General features: G+C 34.4%; 1 protein-coding gene across 6 annotated transcripts in view; it reads right to left on the reverse strand.

Annotated features, from left to right (window-relative positions):
- Nucleotides 1-21,851, reverse strand: part of WWP1 (WW domain containing E3 ubiquitin protein ligase 1) — a 60,664-nt gene that overhangs the window by 11,837 nt on the left and 26,976 nt on the right. For 2 of the 6 annotated variants that reach the window (XM_027452435.3, XM_027452434.3), the window contains 13 exons: nt 20,275-20,399; nt 17,142-17,279; nt 16,976-17,042; nt 14,797-14,978; nt 10,493-10,844; nt 8,534-8,629; nt 7,713-7,887; nt 3,869-3,923; nt 3,673-3,757; nt 3,441-3,569; nt 2,286-2,358; nt 2,124-2,195; nt 984-1,072 (listed from right to left, as the gene is read on the reverse strand). In XM_027452435.3, coding sequence (XP_027308236.1) covers nt 984-1,072; nt 2,124-2,195; nt 2,286-2,358; nt 3,441-3,569; nt 3,673-3,757; nt 3,869-3,923; nt 7,713-7,887; nt 8,534-8,629; nt 10,493-10,844; nt 14,797-14,978; nt 16,976-17,042; nt 17,142-17,279; nt 20,275-20,399 — 1,638 coding nt within the window. Of the gene's footprint in view, nt 1-983; nt 1,073-2,123; nt 2,196-2,285; nt 2,359-3,440; nt 3,570-3,672; nt 3,801-3,868; nt 3,924-7,712; nt 7,888-8,533; nt 8,630-10,492; nt 10,845-14,796; nt 14,979-16,975; nt 17,043-17,141; nt 17,280-19,429; nt 19,505-20,274; nt 20,400-21,851 lie in introns of those variants that run through there. The other 4 variants (XM_038175334.2, XM_027452436.3, XM_013096804.5 and 1 more) reach the window with 4 other exon arrangements.

The following is a 21,851-nucleotide window of genomic DNA, read 5'->3' on the forward strand; positions in this document are numbered from 1 at the left end:
AACACCATTTCTCTGGAACAGATTACTTGAACTCTCCTGGTTACCGTCTTACACTTAAAGTCAGTATGATAGGAACACCAAACAAAATAAAACAAAAGCATGCAAAGCAAAAAGTGTGGCCTATCCAAAAAGCCTATGTGCTATTGTAATTCAGAAGCATAAGCACCCACTAATCCAAAGCTCAAACGTCTGAAGCATATTTCCTTACTTGAAAATGCTATTCATTTTAACTGAACTTCATTATAACACAGTTAGCTACATAGATTGAGAACAAAATCAAAACAGAATACATTTACATTAAAAAAAAAAAAAAGGAAATTTCACCTATGGCTATGTCTAGTTCCATGGGTCAGCAGTAGTAACGAATTTTCATCCTAAAGGTAACATTTCAGTCAAGTAATTCACAGCAGTAATGAGTGGTTGGTTATCCTCTATATGGGCAACAGAACACACTGTGTATGATTTTCCAACTTGTGCTCTAGTTGTTGCACATTCCTGTACAGCCTACACAGTCCTCTGCTGTTACCTTATGCCTGCACTACTCTCTTCTTGTTTACATCCTGTCTGCATGTATCAGCCCCAATCTGGTATTTACTTGTTTGACTTTCTCTAAGTAAGCAAAAGAATTTATTTTTCCACTATCTTAATTTTCAGGAAAGATGAACTGTCTGGTAGAAACTTCCTGAAATAATTTAGTCAAAAGCAATTAATTGGCATTAAAAAAAAAAAAAGCCAATTTAAGCATCAGTCTTTGTCAAAGAACTTAATGACTGAGATCACCGTTTTTCTAACACAAGGTCATAACCCGTAACAATTGCCAGTGCTGCCAGTTCTACCTTCTTAATATATTATCAGGAGCTAAAGAAGTAACCAGGGTGACACTGCAAAAGTAAGCAGCTACTCTGCTAACAGAATAACATTACAAATCAAGGTTAAAGTGCTAATAAAAACCGAACACCTATGTTAAACAAATTTTCTTTTACCTTGCCAAGCCACCATAATCCAGTCCTTCTTCTCCTCTGAATATAACATATAATCTTCTCCTCAAATCATAGGGTTTTAATGCCATAATCTATTAAAAGAATCAAAATTTGTAATAAACTATAGATGATGCACTTTCAATGCAATTGCTCCTTCAAATTCAGATTTTATTTAATTGGTACAGATATCTCACATATGCCAAATGTTTACACAGATGCGAAAAGCAATTGGCCCAACTCATGAAACATTGAGTCAATGAACTGAATACAAAAGTATCAAACTCTGACTCAAAATCCCTTAGCAGCACACTGATAGCAAGTAGGGGAAATTATCACTAAATGGTTGTTACACTGTTCTTACACTCTTCCAAAGGTATACATTACCAGCCACTCCTAAAGGAAAATAGGCTAAAAGGCTTTTCATCTGACATATTACATATTTTTGCTTTTAGACAAATAACATGATTTCCTGTAATCCAAAATAAGTGTACTGCTCCCATTAATGATATACTGCTTGGTTACAGAGAATCCTTCTCAAGATGTTTCAATGGAACAAATACAACAAGCATTTTGATTGTTACAAAGAAAAAGGAGGGAACATACACTTGCTACTGATTGAAGATCATTATTAGCATTAATTACACAACTTAATCTTTGAAGGGTAAAGCAGAGCACCAGTTTTAATTGGAGAAGATAAACATTTTGTTTTGTATATATATATACACATGAAAAAAAAGAAAAGCAAATATGATGTGCTTAGGTTAATATGGTATGCAATATGGTTCAGTTTTGGAAATCTGTATTTCCAAATAAAGTGGTATATGTAAAAAAATTAACAAGAAAAGCACAGACAAGGTCACAAAATAGAAATCCACTGATGATTAATAAATAAGCAGAAACCGCACACCCAATTCAAAAACATTTGAATTGTAAACAGTTGGGAGCTAAAAAGTATTTTTTTAAGTTAACATATACATTACTTCTTTTCTTACAGTCCTCCCTAACCTCCCTGCCCCACTTTGGCTAATACCAGAGGAAGATTACTGTGCTTGAAGGACTGTTAGTCTGAAATAGGTATGGCTATTTTTGTTCTTATGTTTTTTTTCTGAATAAACATAAAGACAACAACTTTTGCAGGCTTACTTGCTGGAAGGAATCCTCAAACAAAGTCTGTCTGGATACATTGATTTTCACATGGCTTGGCAGTGCATTGGACTGTAATCATAAGGTAATCGTGTTAAAAGGCAGAAACTATAACTGTAAATTCAAATAGTTTCAAAAAGTAAAAAATTACTTTATCAGTACCTGACACAAGTAACGGAAATGAGCAAGTTTCCACCTAAAGCTACGCTCGTAAGCAATCTGTGGCCCTTTATTTCTGTAAGGGAATATATTTGAGATGCATTAAATACACAGACGTCAAACAACACATTCAACACTAAACAACAGATTGCAGATTTCAATAATACATTAAAAACTGTGATCATAAGACACAATCAACAAGTGAAAATCCTTAATATATGTCCTGACTTCTTTTTTATATAGCTTCCCAAGGAAACAAAAAGCAGCTGATGGTTGACCAGTCTTCCATTCGTTGGCTGTGCAACACACACCTATTTTGTTGTTGTTGTTATTATTAAAGACAATAGCAAATTTACCAAATTTGGAAGAAAAGTAGAGATTTTGAGGATTTCAAATTCCTATCAATTTTGTAAAAATTAGAATACAGCTAAAGGAAAGACACCTAAAAGGAAAGACAGCTGAAGTGAAAGACTGCAGTACGACCTCAGTCACATTATAGTCACCCAAAGATCAACAAAAAATCAAGGATCAACAATGAAGGCTTCAGGTGCTTGTGAACTATGAAGAAATTTATGGAACGCTAATCTATAGGCTCTTTGAAAAAGAGGCCATCAACACATCAAAGGTAAATCCAGTAAGCTCTACACAAAACATTAAGACAGGTACACATCAGTTGGGTCAATCCTTCTGACTAACCAATTAAAAAAAAAAAAAAGAATAAAAAAAGATTTTCATATAAAAATGTAAAGTATTCTGAATTTGCTTGCTTAGGCATTAATATTGCTACAGAATATGTAACTATAAGCAATACTCCTCACAATCATTTCCTGCTTCCTTTAAAAATTTGTCTATTAGTTATATTAGTTGAATTTACAAGTTTACCTTATTTCCCCTCTCAATTTATAGTGCCAATACAATCTTGTTATTTGAACAATGTATAAAAACTATTTAACATTAAAGCAGTACGGTGAAACGTGGCGTAGAAAAAAAAAAAAAAGACAATTAAAGGCTAAAAATTGATTTACAGGACAATGATTTGCTCTTGATTTATTGTTCAATTCTAGCTAAACATAAGATTGTTTTCCAATATGAGAAGAACTTCATCATTAAACTGTAACAAGTTAAAACATTCGAGACTACACTTAATTTCTCACTTACACAGAAGATTTCCCAGTACGAGGATCATTGAAGGTGGTGGTTCTAGTATTGTGATCAACAAAGTATCGCACACCTTCTCTAGTATATCTGATTTCCCAGCCCTCCGGAAGCGGGTCCTCATTTTGTAAACTGCAGAAAAAAATTGCAGAGAGTACTTTTTCCCCCCACGTCATGACATTTAAAATAACAGTTAAGCAAGCTCTTTTTCTGTGCAGTCAATTTACACACCTACCCTTGAGTTCGAGGGTCTTCCCATTGTGTTGTCTTTGTGTTATGATTTACAAAATACACCCTATCATTTGAATCCACTCTCCTTTCTATGGGAAAAAAGAAAAAAAGGCAAACAAAACCAAAAATAAACTATACAACAATTGCATTCCAAATTTCTTTAACTGTCCTTTCCTGAAATCAACAGCTAATTAACTTACCCCAGCCTGGTGGCAAAGGCCCAAGTGGATCATTTTCTGCTGATAACATTGAAGCCTATTTATAAACAAAAGGACATTCAGTTAGGCAAGTATTATTCACCTTTCTTTCCCATAATGTGTTTCAAGATTACCATGAGTTCTGAAGACTGTGCATTCTGAACACCATGCCATTTTTAGTCTGTTTTTACGGAAAAGCATAATTATGTGATAATATATCACTTGTGCTCTTGCCTCCACTATTTCCAACCCCACATACCATCCCTTCCCTTCCTAGAGCAAACCTGAGAGAGCCAGTGATCTTGAAGATGTACAGTTCACAACAGTTTTATGAAAACACATATAAGCAGTGCTTCTTGTTTAAGAATATGCTTTACTTTTAATTAACATTTGAAATTAAGTGTGAAAGCACAATGACTACTGCCGATATAGGGTTTTTTTTGGTTCCTCAATAGCAGATGCCTTTTCTGGGTGTTTAGCTGTTTTCAAACTTTGTTGTTCTTTGGAGAAACAGTTGCATTCCATTAAAATGTTCAGATGTTTAAAATTATACTAACACACAATAAGGTTAAAAGGGGAAAAATAATTATTTTTAAAAAAAGATTAAATTATTATGAACTATGCTAAACTTTTAATAAACTGTAACCTTGCAAAAGTCTCCTAGTAGCTCCCAGGACTATAATGTAAGGAATAAAGAGAATATAAAAGGCAGAAATCCCCCAAACTGCAAGATCCATGCTCTAATTTATAATCAAAAGCATCACCCCCTATAACTTTTTGGATGGAAAATTCACCTATCTAGTTACGTGTTACTGTTCTTTTGTGCACAATTAAATTTTGATAAGTGGAAACCAATCTGTTTTCCAAAGGGTACCTAAAAGGATCATCTTACTGCTAATACTGCTTTGGTTTTCAATAGCATTAGCAATACAAAAATCTCAAATCCATCTAAGAGTTTACAAACACCAAATTCAGGCAAGAAAAGCTACAGTATTTTTCATGTTTTCCTGTGAAATATAAACAGAGCAAGGATTAGAAGAAAATGCAATGGATACACTCAAGATCAGGCTATTAGATGTGAAGACAGAATTACCACCATCTCATCAACAAACGCACTTAGCCTTTTCTGCTTTTGGAATCTATACAGTCACAATGACCCTGTAACCAAAGACTTCTCTGTAGTGAGTATACGAAGAATAGCACAGAACAAAAAATGCTACGTGCCAAAGATGTGAATGGTGGTATGATTCAGAGTTTTCTGATCTTCTTAATGGGCCCAAAGGTTTATATGTGGCTGCTGGCTAATGCACATTTACAGAACAAACTGTAACGCTAGGCAGTGGCCCCATTTCAATGAGCCAGATTCAATAACAAAAGCAGCACAGTATATTAACCCAAGTAAAGCATTCATTAATATGTCACATTATTTCTAGTATCTAGTCTCTCTCTGAGCTAATTCATATTTCTACATGGTACTGCACTTTATGCTGCATATTAAAACTAAGATGTTAAAATAGTAAACAAGCAGTGTCTTGTATTCTGCTTTAATAATGAAGGTCCATCCTTAGAAAACAGTCTATGACATTCAAAGATACTTTTACACATCAACATGCTTTGAGCTTTCAAATTGATATGAGGTAATCATCTAAAAGATGAAGAAGGCTGTTCTATCTAGCCAATACTATGATTGTAAGTAAACAAACCATAACGTTTGAATGTTTCTAACAGCTATCATTTAGTAGTGAGCGGCGTTTTTTAAAGAAAGTTATATTAATTTTCCCAAGCTTTTTTTTTTTCTTTTTTTTTTTTTTTAAAAAAAAAAAAAAAGAAAAAAAAGAAACAACTCCTACTTTGGATAAGTATTCATTTCATGGAAGTATTTTTCCACTTATAGATTTTTTTTTATTTTTTTTTTTTTAAGTTCATTTGACTGCATATAGTTGCAGGATGTTAAATGTTTTAAAAAACAGTAACTTCAGCAAGTTACACTGCAACTAGTTATGTGCCTATTAAGAGATTAAAACAAAAAAAATGAAGCAAGAAGTCTGAAGCAACTTCTCTCATATTAAATATTTTGAAATATCTAAGTAGTCTTTCCAGGTAGAACTACTCCACAACTGGGTGCAAGTAACAATGGATTTGGCTGAGGATAAACTAATACTAAGTCTGTATGTAGTAATACAATCACTGCTACATTCCATAAAATAGATGATAAGAAAAAAAAGGACTACCTACTGTTATGACAACACAACAAAAGAGAATGAAGCTAGAAAGAAATGCATATAAATCAAAAGCAAGATAATTCAAGTCCACAATTTGAGAGAAGTACCACTGAGAAGAACACAATAGAAAAAGTAAAAGTAATTAAAATAACTATACTCTATCCACTTTAATTTCTTCATATGGTTTAGCTTTGACCATTCAAGGTAGCTGAAATATTCCATCATTTATTAGGAGGATTAATTCACTTTTTTCCCAAAAAAATAAATTATAATCTCACTTATAAACTGCTATATAAGCAGAGCTCTGATGTGTCACCAGAGGAAGTTACCTGTGGTTTGACCACAACATTTCTAAAAGAAATGTATATAGCACCACTTAAATTAAAACAGTAACAACAAAAAACCTGCATTCACATTCTCTTCAATATCATTTCTCTCTTCAATATCATTTCAATTTTTTCTTCCCCCCAAAAATTTGAGTTTTAGGTATGCAACTGATGCACGACTTAAAAAACAGAACTGTAAAGAGATGCAAAATAGCATGCAAGCAGTCCAATTATTTTTATTTTCCTTCAAGCATATTCTATCTGACAAATTCTAATTTGATGATTCTAAGGTCAGAAAGGACATGTATATTCTGTACTCTGAGAGAGAATAAATCTAGCTCAAAACCAAATAAATCTCAGGGTCAGGAAAAGTGTGAGTTTTCTGAGATATCTGAGGTCTATCAAATTCAAAGGAAAGTTAAGTATCCAGATGTATAGAGTCCTAGTCCAGAAGTCAAAATGATGCTGATTCAGACTTATACTGCAACAGTTTCTTCTCAAAGCACTCCAGCTTCAAGTTGAATTTGTTCAACTCAATTAAATTAATTTATCATTAATTAAATTTATCAATTTTATTAATTAAAATAATTTATCATTAATTAAATTGATTAAAGCATCATTTATCATTAATTAAATTAAGATCCTATCCTAGAGACTTAAGAGAATGAACAGTTACAATAAAGTGTTTAGGATAACAGTGACATGCAGGCATCATCTTTAACTGCAGAAAAAACAACTATCCCATTTATCTCATTAGAAATGAAAAAAATCTGTCTCAAGAAATATCTTCTTTGAAGCTACTCATGATACTTTCTTCCAACAGTTAAGTGACTCAGTAACTATCTGAGAGAAATGGAAAGCTGTATTAGAAATTCCAGAGATGAACCAGGTGACTTAGCTTCAAAATGAGCTCAAAGTAAAAAAAATTACCACACCTGTAATGCTGAGAGACTCCTAATCACTAGGGAAGTTCTGAATGCCATTTAATATTCAAAATGCCCAAATCCCGTCTTTGACACTCCTTTTCAGTTAAGGGAGTGCTCTACTTTTACCTGTTACTACAGTCATTGAAAGTCTTAAGTATCATACAGTCCACAAAACTCAAGTTAGGAAGGAGATTCAGAAGGGAGTACTTTTTTCTTGAAGGATGATTCTTACAAACTTTGTGAACAGAATCAGTTGAATTGTTGATGAGAAATATAACACATATGGTTGAATGGTTATTAAAGCATTTTAGAAAAATCAAACAGGAAGTATACCTATATCTCTATTCGTGTCTAAATTTTATGCAAAAATTACCGAATAGAGGTATCGTTGGTTAAATTGTTGCATAGCTCCCTGCAGTTGATTACGCTGAGATTGCCATTGCTCAAAGTTCCTGACTGATTCCATTGTTGGTCGTTGCCATGTTGTTGTTCTGGTGTTATGGTCCACATAGTAAACTCTTCCGCGATCATCAACTCTTCTTTCCCAGCTACCAAGAAACACAAATGTTAACAGTTACGTTTTTCAGTACCATCACATAACTGATTTTCTCTTTATGCTAAGTTCCTAGATAGTATTTGAATGAAGTAATGAGAGTGACAGTCATGTTTTTAATTTCTAAAGTATGCAAAAGTACTCCCCAGCTTCATTGGTAGAAGAACAAATACACTGAGCAAACAGACTGCAGGAAATAGCATCCTCAGCTCTTTCTGTCACCTCAGTTTTAACTTTGCAATTTCCTGTGGCCATGAACAAGTTGGCAGGTTTCACACACACAAAATAAACAACCATATTTTCTGAGAATCAGAAGTCAGGAACAACAGCACTACAGCGAGTTGTGCCATCTAAATAAGGGTGGTAAAGCATTCATTTTTTAATGTTTACGTTTTAAAGGAAGAAAAACAGAATTTAGCAGCTACATTTGAACACGTCATCAGAATGAGACATATATATACACCAATATACTTATGCAAATTAACACAACTCTAAGCTAACTGAAAGTTAAGGTATCTTAATATATATATTTTCAATGAGCTGCTTACTAAAAACATGACTGTAGTTCTTGCACCAACCAAACGACAACATAAAAATAGTACTATTACCAGATTTAAATTAAAAAAAAAAGTCTACATTACCCAGGAGGTAAGGGCTGTGGTCTTTCCCATGTTGTAGTTCGCGTGTTGTGATCAACATAATAGGTTCTACCATGAGGATCCTTTCTTTGCTCCCATCTTCAAGACAAAAAAGACTTACATATAAGTCAAGGTGAAAGCATTTCTTTAGGAATTATTTCTCACTAAGCAAAAAAAAAACACTTTGCTATTGAATGAACACACAATGATCCAAACCTCATTCTGAAACACCAAAGACAACTCACACTAGAATAAAAATCATTTATTTCCTGCTTCCTGCTTGAACTGGTATCACCATGAAAATTTCTTTAAGGAACTTGGTACGTAAAATGAGCGTACATCAATATTCACAAACATTTCCAAATTCTATTTAAGGTATCTGAAAACAAAGCCAAGTAATTAACTACACACAGTCTGTATGCTAAAATAACTAAATTCAGAAAGTTTAGAGACATTCTTTGCATTTTCAAGTACTTGCCTCTCACAAAAAAAAAAAAAAAAAAGTAATCTACATTTTGAAGCACTGTTCCTTGTACCCAACAAACAACAGGATCATTCAGAGTGTCAGAGTGAACCTGAAACACGGGCTATCAGATAATTTTCCCTGTGTTTCTATTTCCTGTCCTGGTAAATTCTGTATCTGATATCCTTGGGGATTACTTCTTCAGTTTTAGTTGCAAAGCCCTTACAATGAAGATGGACAGAGGACCAAACATTACAAGCAATTCAAGTTTCATGCTCTTGAGAACTGCTGTAATACAATACATGCCATTTCTAAATGGGAGAGGAAAACTGGATTAGACAATGAATTGAAGCCCTTGCTTGTGTTAGATGTATGCTTTTCTTATAAATGTAATTAATTAGCTCCTAAAAGTATAGGCAGAACATCTTGCTTGCTACTCATAGAAGTTGATGTGCATTTCCTCACTATTACAAAGTATCCTATAAAACTCCTGGAAATGCTTTCTGCAGTTCAAGAGGTTAAATGGCAAGACTATGACGTGATAAAAGAGAAGCAAATAATATTTTAATAATAATTGTAATATTTCCCTACAAAGTACATACCATACATCTGTCTTTCTAGATTCCTGTTTTCATGTTTATCCAAATGCAGAAGCTCAAGTGAACTGTCCCTAATTACTTACTGAACCTGTTTCAGAGGGAGCAGATACAAGACAGGCTCTTTGAAAGATCAGCTGCAATTGCATAAATTATATACGCTTTGGGAATAAACTGTCTGTGTTCAAAAATGCTAAAATAGTTAATATTTAAAATATCACAGAAATTTCAGCATCCTCAGTTAGTTACTGAAAACACCTTCTCACCCGAACATGAAAGCATTTGTTTTTTTGTTTGTTTTGTTTAAGATTGATATATGTATTGGAACATGTATCATATTTTTATTAAATGTTTAAGCATATCTTTAATTGTGTACTTAAGGTTTAGGACTACAGCAGTAGTCTCAGACAGTTCCATAGAAATAACAGTTTCTAGTTATTCTGAGCATATATAGAAACTTCAAATCTTTGTTTTTAACATTGTTGGTTATATTCCTATGCTGCAAGCACCTACAAGTATTTGTAGACTATTTTATTCATTTTCACTTCTCTGTATCTTAGTTCCTACTACATTCTTATAGTTTAAGAACTGAAGGAGCAATGAATTATAACCCAAATAAGTTTGAATAGATCAAATGAAAAGCTTTCACATCCATAATGCCCAAGAGTTCCTCTATTTAGATCATATTACTGTCTCAGCAAATCAGTGATCAGTTGCTAGTTTCTGGGGCATGAGCTACTAGCCAATTATAGCAGCACAGTACAAACCCCATTTTAGATCAAATAACCCCTTCTCAGCCAACTGATCTGCATTTGGCAATCTCCATATGGAATTAAATTGCTGTTTCTTTATATACACATTCAGACCAAACACAATTACAGTATTAAAATCAAGCCCACATACCCTGGTGGCAAAGGTTCTGTACTGGCATTACCAGGCTGCTGTCTTACAGGCTCTCCGGATGCACTTGAGGTTGAGGAGGATTCCCTAGGTTTTGCTGCATCTGCTGCTGTACTGTTTCTGGCATTAGGTTGCGCACAGTCCGTTGTAGCTGTATCTTCTAGTCCAGCAGACACAACAGGTAATGTAGAAGCGTGGCTTTCGGAACAACTAGCTGCTTCTGCTGTTGACTGAGGTTCTACTGTAGTGTTAGTGCAATCTGTAGACATGGGAGCTTCTGCTGAACCTACCACCACTGCCTCGGAGACAGAAGAATTACCAGCTTCTGGTGCAGAGGCAGATGACTCACCATTAACTAAGAAATGGGAAATAAGAACATTTGCATATCAGATTCTGATGAGTTTTACTTTTTTAACGATCTACTTGTAGAGCAATCTACATTGAAACAAAGAAAGGAACATGTTTAATTCACACCTACATGCCATAAGCAGCATTTTTGCCTAAGATGACAAAAAAGTCACAGTGCACCTGCCTCAGCTAAAGCTGTAATTAAAACGTACAATCTGCAAGCCATTCTTTATACATCCAGCAAAGGTAACACCTTAGTTTCCGCATATCTTGTTCAATTCAACTTTACACTCTATTCTTTAGATTAGTAAAAGGTAGACATCTGCTTCACCTTACTTGCTTTGAAACTTTGAACTTGTACAAACTTCAAAAAAGAATTTTTATTAGCATGAGATGAAAGAAAAATATTAGGAGCTAAGTAACTATATGAAATACATTAAACTAAGAGGTAGTTCTTACACTTTTTTCCATTTTTTTAGAGTTGAGATATAGAATTGTACAATTAAGCAAAAAAACACCTGTGTACGGCTTAGAAAAAACTCCTCCTCACACCCCAAACAAGGTCAGTAAGTCCTAAAAATCTGTATTTTGCTAACTGTTGTGGGCTAACCATACTTAAGTAATTAGCTAAGTACCACAGAGTCATTCACTCACACTTCTCACCCACCCACAGTGTGATGGGACAAGAGGAAAGGAGGAGTAAAAGCAAGAAAACTTGATGGTCAAAGCAAAAAATAGTTAATAAGAAGCAGAAGAGAGAAAGACAACAAAACAAAACAAGTGATGTAAGGGCAATCATTCACCACCTTCAGTGGGTAGACTGATACCCAGTCAGTTCCTAGCAAAAAGACAGCTAACCTCCCTAAACTTCCTCATCTCCTTTTTTAATTGCCAAGCATAACACTACAGGCATGGAATATCTCTGTGGTTCGTTCAGGTCATCTGCCTGGTTGTCTCCCAACCTCATGCATACTCACAATCTATTTACTGACCTGGGGGAGGCAGAGTAAGAAATAGATAATGCCTTAACTCTGTGCAAGCACTGTTCAGCCACAGCTAAAACATAACTGTGTAATCAACATTATTTTGGTCACAAATCTAAAATACAGCTGCATACAAACTCCATCACAGTCCGACCCATGACACTTGTAATTTATATAGGTCAAAGACTTGAGAAAATTATTTTAGAATCAAACTAAATTGATTTCTGTCTTTTTAAGAACAACACAAATGTCATCCAACTCAAGCAAGCATAATCTCATAACAGGTTTAAAGCAGACATGGATTTGGCAGAAAAAAGGGGCTAAGAAGGCATAAGTACTCCCAAGCCCAATTGGCTAGTAATACATCAATACCGATCATCTGCAGAGCTTAACAGAACAGTATCTCAGCACATGACCTTGCCTCAGACAAGACAAATTAGGTACAGTAGTCAGAGGACCCCCATTAAAAGTCAAGGCCCTTATTTAAAGCAATGCAATATCAGTCACAACTAGGGGTGCAGAAAAAGCAGGCTAACATCAGTGACAATTCTATTTAAGCTTCTCAGTTCATACCTTTTTTAGAGTTGGAAGTATTTTCCCTCAAGACCAAATATAATATGCAACACAGACTTCAAGTGATTTTCTAACTGATAGCATGCTATCAGCTTACAATTCTGAGGCCAAAATACTACAATTGCTCTCTATATTCATAACCTTATTGATAGAAATGTGCAAAAATTAGCCATAGATTAGTACCTATAAAATGATGGAACACCATTTTGAAGAGTTTACTTATTTATGTATAGCATCCTCACAAATAAATAAATAGCTAGACTCTACATACTACTTGCAATAGCTCTGTAATGTCAGCAATTTCTTGCTTTCCCAGAAAGTAAGAGCAGATATTGGCAAACTGTAAATCTCATTTTCCTCTAAAATACTTGCGCATGCACACACACACACACACAAGCAGATCAAAGAATTACAAGCAATAAAACAGAAATCAGTAATATATTCCGGTTAGCAAGCCAGTCTCTTTAAGGAATTATCACTGGGCCACATATGTTTCTTCACATGCAGAACGATGAGCATGGTTTTGCAGGTAGCAGCCGATTTGTAAGATCTGTAAAGGCATTGCTTTATTAACAGAACTATTCCAGGGCAATGTATCACTACTTCCATCTCACACAGAACAGGTTAACCAACACCAAGCCACATCAAGACTTTGTATTAGTTCAAGCAACTATAAACCATGAGATTAAAAAAAAATATATATAACTACAGACAACCTGATCAGTTTTCTTCAAATGTCTCTTTTAACTACCAACAGCTTTGTTTAAATAAGAAAAAATGCCAGCTGAAGTTTCAGCTTTCATTAAAACAGTAATTTCAATTCATCTACATGAAAGGATCTATGAGATTCCAAAATGAAGTCAGAGATCAAAGTAACTGACAAATTGTTGTCTCTCTTAGCAAGGTGATCTCCAAAACAGATCTGTAAAACATTTTATCAGCTGATTACCTCATCATTCAGATCTGAAAAAGCAATTCTGGCAACATCACATAAAATGACAATCCTGCTAAGCACAACAGTGAGAAGAACAAAACAAAAAAACTGTCATCAACAAATCATGAAGACTCATTCTACATCTTGTCTCAAAGAAGTCTCCACCAACAGGTACAGTAGTTGAAAACTGTTATAGCGGTGACTTAGTGCAAGCTCAGTAGTATGGTTTCATCAATATTACTATTTGAACAAATCAATTATTTCTGCAATTACACTATCTGAATACCAATTTAAAATGGATCTCTCAGCTATTGGATCTCTCTCCCTAAAAAGGAAAAACACTTAAATAATACATATGCTCTTTGGCCTTCAACTGAAAAGAGAAGGGAATTGAGTTCAAGTTCTCTAAATAGAGATTCACTTCACAGAAGACCTGATTTAATTACTACCTTTTAAAGTTTATAATTATTTCCGTCATCTTCCTACCATCCCACATTTCCCACTCTATTACAGGAAGCTTGACAGTCTCCATTCTCCTGTTTATTAACAGCTTGCCTCTTCCTATTTAAGAGTACCTTTTTGCTCTGCTATCACTCTAATCTCAGTCAATCAGCTGAGGAAAGACGGAAAGCGCTTAGAAAGCATAGTCATGATTAGATGCAAAGCTCTCTCTGAAGAACAAAAATAATGAAAAATATTTGCTTTTCACTTCTTTTACTTTACTGAATGTTTGTCTTTGTTTTAAATGGAAGGCAAAAAGAATCTACAACACATTTCAACTAAGAGCACAATAGTTCCCGATGACAGGACAAGGGGGAATGGGCTGAAGTTGCACCAGCAGAGGTTTAGGTTGGATATTAGGTAAAGCTTCTTTACCAAAAGGGTTGTTAGGCACTGGAATGTGCTGCCCAGGGAACTGGTTGAGTCACCACCCCTGGAGGTCTTTAAAAGACGTTCAGATACAGAGCTTAGTGATACGGTTTAGTGGAGGACTTGTTACTATTAGGTCAGAGGTTGGACTAGGCGATCTTGGAGGTCTCTTCCAATTTAGATGATTCTGTGATTCCCTGACAGCAATAAACAGCAGATTTATCCAATAGCAAAAGAAACCTAACTACAGTTACTCAAATTAATTCTGTGAAAGAAACCTAAGTTTTCCTCCTGACAACTCATAATATGGTTTAGTCATCTGGGATAGGGAAAGAAGATTTGGATGCTTTAAATCTTTCTTCATCCAAGATGAGAATTCACAGGGAAGTGTGAAAGTTGGTAGACTGAAGAATGGACCTACTCCAGAAAAATTCATGGAAGTGAAAACACAAGATTATAAATTCAAGCCCAGAAACATTCTTTCAGAATTTTTAAAATCTAACAAAAAAATGTACAGGAAAAGTGATTCAACTTCAGATTCATTTCAACTAGACAAAAAAACCTTACGGTACATAGTCTCATAACCCTCCCATTCTTACCAGTGCTGTTGACAGGCTGAGCTGCAAGTGGTTTTGGTACTGGTGTATTTTTGGGTCTCGCTGCAACGTGAGTAGGAGATGGTGAGCTGTCTCCATTAATAGCTTCTGTGCAGAACGCATTCTGTACTACAGAGTTTGAAGGTACTTGATTGTCTATCCCATTAGAAATATCACAAGCAGATCTTGGTAAAAATAAAAAAATACATATATATATATAGGTTTACATTAGTACAAACACATCGAACAGTTAGGCAAAATAAAACAAATCCTACACTATTACATGGTAAAGAAACACAAAGAAACCGTGGTAAATTCACAACAGTTTATAATACCACGTATGCAGCCTAGGTAACAGTCAAGTGCAAGACAAAAACAATTAAGGAACAACATACAAATGTTGTTTTGAAGAATTTTAGATACTTAAAACAGATCAGATTTCTCATTTCCTCTTCATCTTTTACTTTGTAATGGCATATTAGAATTGAGTTGGGCAGACCAATGTGCCTGCCACATCTTCCAAAAATGCCTTAGGAACCATTCCAAAGCAGCAGCTATGAGCAGGATAACTTTTTCTCTCATTAAGCAACTGGAACAATAATTTTGTCATCTCTCTTTTTTTTTTCCAGTAATAACATAAGTAAGAAAACTCCTTCAGTAAAGTTAGTTTCTCTATGTATAGGCAGGATGGGTGAGTACGTGGACAGACATACACAAGAAGCTCTATGTTTGAATGGCTGCAATGAAATACATGTACTGTAAAGGCCTATGAATGCAAAGTCCTGTTCAACTACACTACTTTTACTTAAATCTATCCCATAATGCATAAAGCCACCCACCAGAATCACATATTATGAAAATTACATTCAGTGCCAACTCCCCATCTTTGCAAGGAGTAGTGGTTAAAATTCAAGTTAAATATATAACAAAAAAACATGAGAATTGTTACAAGTCCCACTTTGCAGAATATGAAAGGAAGAAATAGAATTTCCATGCTATCTTACCCAACAAGATGAGTAGTATTAACAGATAATTAAAATACAATCCCTTGTCAATTCTAGACTAGAAACCTTTTTGTTTTAAAACTGTAAATCAAAACTGCTGGAAATTTATATGGAGAACTGTTGTAATCAGAATACAAACATCAAGTAAACGTGACAGTAAAAACTACACTGGGAGCAGTAACAGTTGAATGAAAACAAATAATTGCTACTCATGTTTCAAAGTGTTATGCATATGCATTTCAATTCACTTTGCATAGTCCCAAACCTTTCTAAAGCAAACTAGGGTAAGTAACTTTTTATCCTCACTCCCTCTTATTGGGCACCTATGGGAGATCTTATTTTCAAAAGAAGAATCAAGTCAAGCATACAACTACAAATGTGTACTGTCGTTCAAATGCATAGCAACTGTATGCTTTTTCACTGCATCCTGTGTCAAAAACTAAAAAGTAATGTTAATTTGATGTGAATATTGACCTACTTGACTCACTAACAGTGAGAGGTCAAACAGTCTACACCTACTTCTCTGCAGGCAGTCCATCAGCTGGCATAAAAATGGAGGCACCAAGAACAAAGCTCTAAATTGATCCGAAAGTCGTCTTCTTGCCACTTCAGGTTGAAGCAGGCAAAGTCTTTGCCTTAGTGTTCTGAATACTGCTTCCTAAATGCAATACAAGTCTGTTCAACAACTTCCTGATAACAACCTTAAAAAAGGAACCGGGCAAAAGGGAAGTCATTTATACTTTTTTTTCTTCTTCCTTCCGTTCAAATGGTACATTGCAAGAAGTTGGTACACATGAACAGAAATCTCTCTTAAACAGCAAGAAAAAAAAAAAAAAAGAACATAGTAAGTACTCAAAATCACAGTGAGCCACTGCTCCCAGGATTTCATAAAATTTCAGCCAACAAGAAATCTGTTTTCAGAGGGCTACACTTCCAAGAGGCAATCATAAACTACTGGAGAGCAGGTTCTAACAGGAGAGGAAGGACAGTTGCAAATTTAATTTCTGTCAAACTACATTATGTAATTATTATACAAACTGTATTTCTAAAGCCTTTGGTAAAATAATTAAGGGCTTGACAGTGAAAATCACTCCCATTCACACACAAAAAAATGCTAACAGATAAATTTGCTGATATATGTCACACATAGAGTTTAAAATACAAAAATAAATTCCAACCTTATTGTACTTCTTGCTGAAGCATCTCTGTTTTCATGCACAGCTTCACCATTTTGCTGAACTTCTACTGAACAGTAAACAAACAAAAATCAATAGAAATATTCCACTACATCTGTTTGAAATATTAATCAAAATATTACAATCCAGTTGAATTGTTTTAACTTACTGGTTGCTGGTGAACTGATATTTGTAAGAGATTCTTGTTCAACCACCAAACCATCTAGCACAACTGTCAGTTCACCTGTTTGCACCATGCCACTCTTGTTTTCCAAAGATAGCTTCAACTGTTCTTTCACCTTCTCCACTAGAAACGGAATTGGGTTGGGTAGGAGAAGAGGAGAGAAGGGATAAAGGAAAGATTAAATTCTAAGCAATGTTAAAAAAAAGACTGTCAACAAAAAAATATATTTAGTTGCACAAAATGAAACGTGATATGTTCAGATGATTTGAATCACCACAGTTCACTATGAAATTGTGTAAATTTACACCAGCTGTGGGTAAAACCACAGTATAATACAGAAATAAACTGTCCATTTACGTAACATATTCTAGGTATACTATAAAATCCATGTATTTTCAGCACTTTATTGTAAATGATTTCCCAGGTTTTCTTTTTCCACTAAGCCCTTCTGAAACCATGCACTACTTACATAACACAGGAAGGCTTAAAGTAAAAAAACTTCTGAACTACACATCCAAATACTACATGTTACAAGTCACAGGGAACTTTATCCTACAACCATAGTTTATGTTCATTTCTTCTATCACCTTCCAAAAGTAGTTCTAAGAGACAACTAAAAAGAACATCACTTCGAGGAAAAAATAAATACAAAAACTCCACACAGTCTTTCCTATTTAAATATATATATACATATATATATTTTAGTAAGTTCTTAGGAGCATTTTCACAGACTCCAACTCCAAGGATTAAACAGTATGAGAGGATACCTCAAGCAATCAAAAATTAAATGAGAAACTGACAAACTTTTTGTTTCGAGATATACAAAAAAAAAAAAAACAACACAAAACACATGTACATGGTGCAGTAAAAAAAATTCAATATAACTGGTAAGCAATGCATACACACGTAGACAGACATACATAACCAGAGGTAAAACATGCTGTGGATGTTGCATAATTCTCCCTAAGTCACCTGTTACTAGTACAGAATTTAAAACTACACGTCAGAAATGCAAACACAGTAAGCTATGAGTTCACATTAATCAGGTTAAAACGGTTACGGCCTTTTAATATTTGTGGTCTCAGATTAAAGGATTATTTTTTTCAAGATATATCAGCATATTTCCCTCAATATGACAGTGTTCCAAGCTAAAGTCAAAGCTCCCTATGCAACTTGCACTTCTATGCATTAAACTAGCCAGCATTTCCTTATTTTTTTAATTTCTTAATAAACATCATAAATGAACAATAAACATGAAAACAGGGAATGCTACCATCAGCTATTACCAGACGTCCCCAAGGCTTTTCTACGGTCAATACTGACACCTGTTATTTCAAAAAACAGATTAAACTATATGTAGTGGGGCAACTGTTACTAGCAGACACCCACTGCTGTTACAAATGGATTTCACTGGAGCAAGCACAAAGCTGCCAAATTACTACAAAATTATTGGGTTTGAGATCTGCGTTTTAGAAAATGGTAGCAAAAGAAAAGGGAGAAGAAACTAGCCCACCACAGAGCTGTTAGGATACATATTCCTAATTGTCATCTCTGCAAAGGATGATTGGTTTACTTTGTATTGTTTTAAAAGGTAAACTTCCAAAACCAGACCAACTGTTCACTGTACTCCAACTGAGTTTGCAAGAAAGTTGGGAGGGGTGTGGGCAGCAATTCACTACTAATGGTGCTTAGCAGAAGGAAGTAATAGCAGTAATTCTAAAATTTCTTCATTTAGAAGACATCCTCTTTACATTTTCTTCAGTAAAGCACCTTTCAAGTACTGCATTTTACGTTAGGTACAAATAACTGAAACACTGAAGGATACTGATCAGATTATTCTGTCTATGAATTACTTGATAATCCAGCACGTGTCAAACCGTCGACACATCAAAATCAGAAGTGCTGCACATAAATTACCTTTAGTGCAATGTACAGCTAACTCAGTCAACCATTTCCTGAAAGAATTTGACAGGTTATTGGATCCTACAATCCCTGTATCTACAGCAACAAAATATTAACTATTTTGTTTGCTGTTGCTATTACAATCCAGTTTCTTCTGACACAGCTAAAGCATAAAACATCATGCATTAGATGTACGGAAGGCACAATTCTTTTTGTGATCACTTTTTTATTCTGTTAGAAAGTATTTAAAAATATGGTCATGTAATGTCAAAATGAATATTTAAATAGTATTTTATTTCACTATAATGTCATTTTAGAAATCACTTTAAAAAAAATAAATAAATAAAAAATATTCAACTTTTCTGCTTAACTATAAAATCCTGGTCAGGAATCTTTTTTGTAATGCTGAAGAAACTCCACTTGATTTTGCATTCTGTTTTGATTTTCTGTAAGAATCAGAAAAATGAAGCAGGGTGAGGGGGCTGGGTGGGATCTCCTTTCCTCCACCTCCCTACACAGAGCTCTCAGATTTGTGTATCTAACTTGTGAGAAAGGTTAGAAATTGGATTAGCTGGAATTCTACTGCCACTCTGGAGTGGAATTTAAAGTGTGGATTCACCATCTTCTTGCATTCATGAAAAAAAAATTTAAAAGTGAATTAGATAAAGAAGACCTGTTTTAATTCTATTAAAGACAACAAAAGTTAAAAGTTACGTAGAACACAACAATCACTGATATGCTAAAAATAAGTTTCTCAATTTTTTTTTTTTCATCAATGGTTTCTACTGCTCTCTGGGCAGTTAAATTGTGAGAGAAAAATATACAGCCCTTCTATTAACAATTCCAAAGAAGGAAAACAGGAACAATGATAGTTTTTCAAAAACTTTAGATTTATTGTTTGTTTTAAAAACAAGTCTAAAACAGATCTTCTAGCAAATTAGATATTAGTTTGCCACAAAACATTTCAATTAATCACTACTGTGGTTACTTAGTTTGTAGTAACTTGTACTCTGGTGTATGTTTCAAAATTATTATATCCCATTGTTACATTCAAATTTTTCTCTATAGCACAGTTAGACATGTCCAGAAGAGACAAGGAAAGACATCAACTGAAAATCAGTTGTAATTACATGTATAGTTAGTAGTCTGATTGCCAGTTTTGATATATAGATTAGTAATAATAATTCTACTTAAAATATCCTTCAGGATAACTTACATTTTCTATTGTGTATTTCCAAAGCTTGTCTCAAGTCTACAGTGGCTCTTCCTAATAAAGCATCTGCTTTTAAAGTGTGATGGCTCCACACTCTAAATTCCAGCGTAGTCTGTGGAGTCACATTCCTGCATATAAAATACATTTTTTAAAAAATATATACAAATTTTAAAGTATTCATTCGTGTTATTAGGAGTATTTGATCTTAATTCACTTTCTCATATTTATTGTTATTTCTTGATAATAATTGACTGAAAGTGGTTTTTGTACCGTTAGGGGAAATTTTTAATTAACTAAGCACTGAAAACACTGTAATATTTATCCTTAAGATCAATTAAAGAGCATTACTATAATAGCATAAGGAATTTGGGTAGTATCAGAAAAACCTACCCTAAGCTCAAAGCTCAGTTATATAACAACATATCTTACTTGGTTTATGAAAGACATATTTTCCTTATTCCTCACTATTCCAGAATTCTAACTAAAAACTCACATTATTTAATGTGAATAAAAAGGTAGTAAGTATATTTGTCTGTGACTAGAAAGAAAAATACCAATTACTAAAAATGAAAAGAAAATACAACCAATCAACTACTTGCAAGCAGGAGGAATACATTCCATAGCTGTCAACTTGCCATGAAAATGTTGATAAAACATTGCTTATGAATCCACAAATATATATATAAAATCACAATGCATGCTCACGAAAATCAGAGGGGAAAAAACTCAAATGATAAAGCTAAAGTAAAAACTAGAGGAAAGCAGAAAGATAAAGGTCCCAATTACAGTAATGCTACAATAAGCCTTGGCAGTATATCCCCCCTGCTCAGGAAAGAAAACAATGCTAGGTCCTGGAGAGTAAGTTTTTGCAAGATAGGGTCTATTACAGCAAGGGTGCTGTGAAAAATGGAGCAGAAACATTGTACTGAGAGTCCAAGGTCACATATCCATCAGAACTAGAAACATGAAGTTATATCAGTATTGCTAAAAATAATGCTAAAAACAATCCCCAGGCCGCATCAACAGAGCTAACTTTAGTCACTTAAACATGTTGGACAACATGGATCATTTTTGCAGAAATCCATGAGGAAGTATGCTTTTATAATTTGAATAGTCTGCCTTCTAATGGAAGACTTACTAAAAGACCAGCTTAAAAAAAAGAAATGGGGAGTGGGGAGGAAAAGTACACACAGAATACACTGCTGGTGCTCATGCATACCCCCATACATGTCATGGGAACTTATTAAGTTGGAGAGTTCACTTATTCCTAAATAGATCGGACAACTGAAACAGTGATACCTTTCTGACAGACAGAAGAAAAGGGGACCAGAATACCTGACATATAAGAATCAGATCCTAAATAATACTGATGATGGAATGAGTTCGTTTGGCTGTACTGTATACATCAAATTACTTCATTTCTATCAGCTCACCAAATCCTGTCAAATGAAACCTGCCTCCTCAACTCTGGTCTCTGTGAATATCGATAGCTCTGTACTTGTGCTAGTAATAACTCCTCGAAATCCATGTTTTCTGTTCAGTTTTGCTGTACTACAAAGGGCTAATAAACTACTAAACCT

Source organism: Anas platyrhynchos, chromosome 2 (genome assembly GCF_047663525.1).
Source record: "Anas platyrhynchos isolate ZD024472 breed Pekin duck chromosome 2, IASCAAS_PekinDuck_T2T, whole genome shotgun sequence".
In the NCBI taxonomy this organism is placed as follows: domain Eukaryota; kingdom Metazoa; phylum Chordata; class Aves; order Anseriformes; family Anatidae; genus Anas; species Anas platyrhynchos.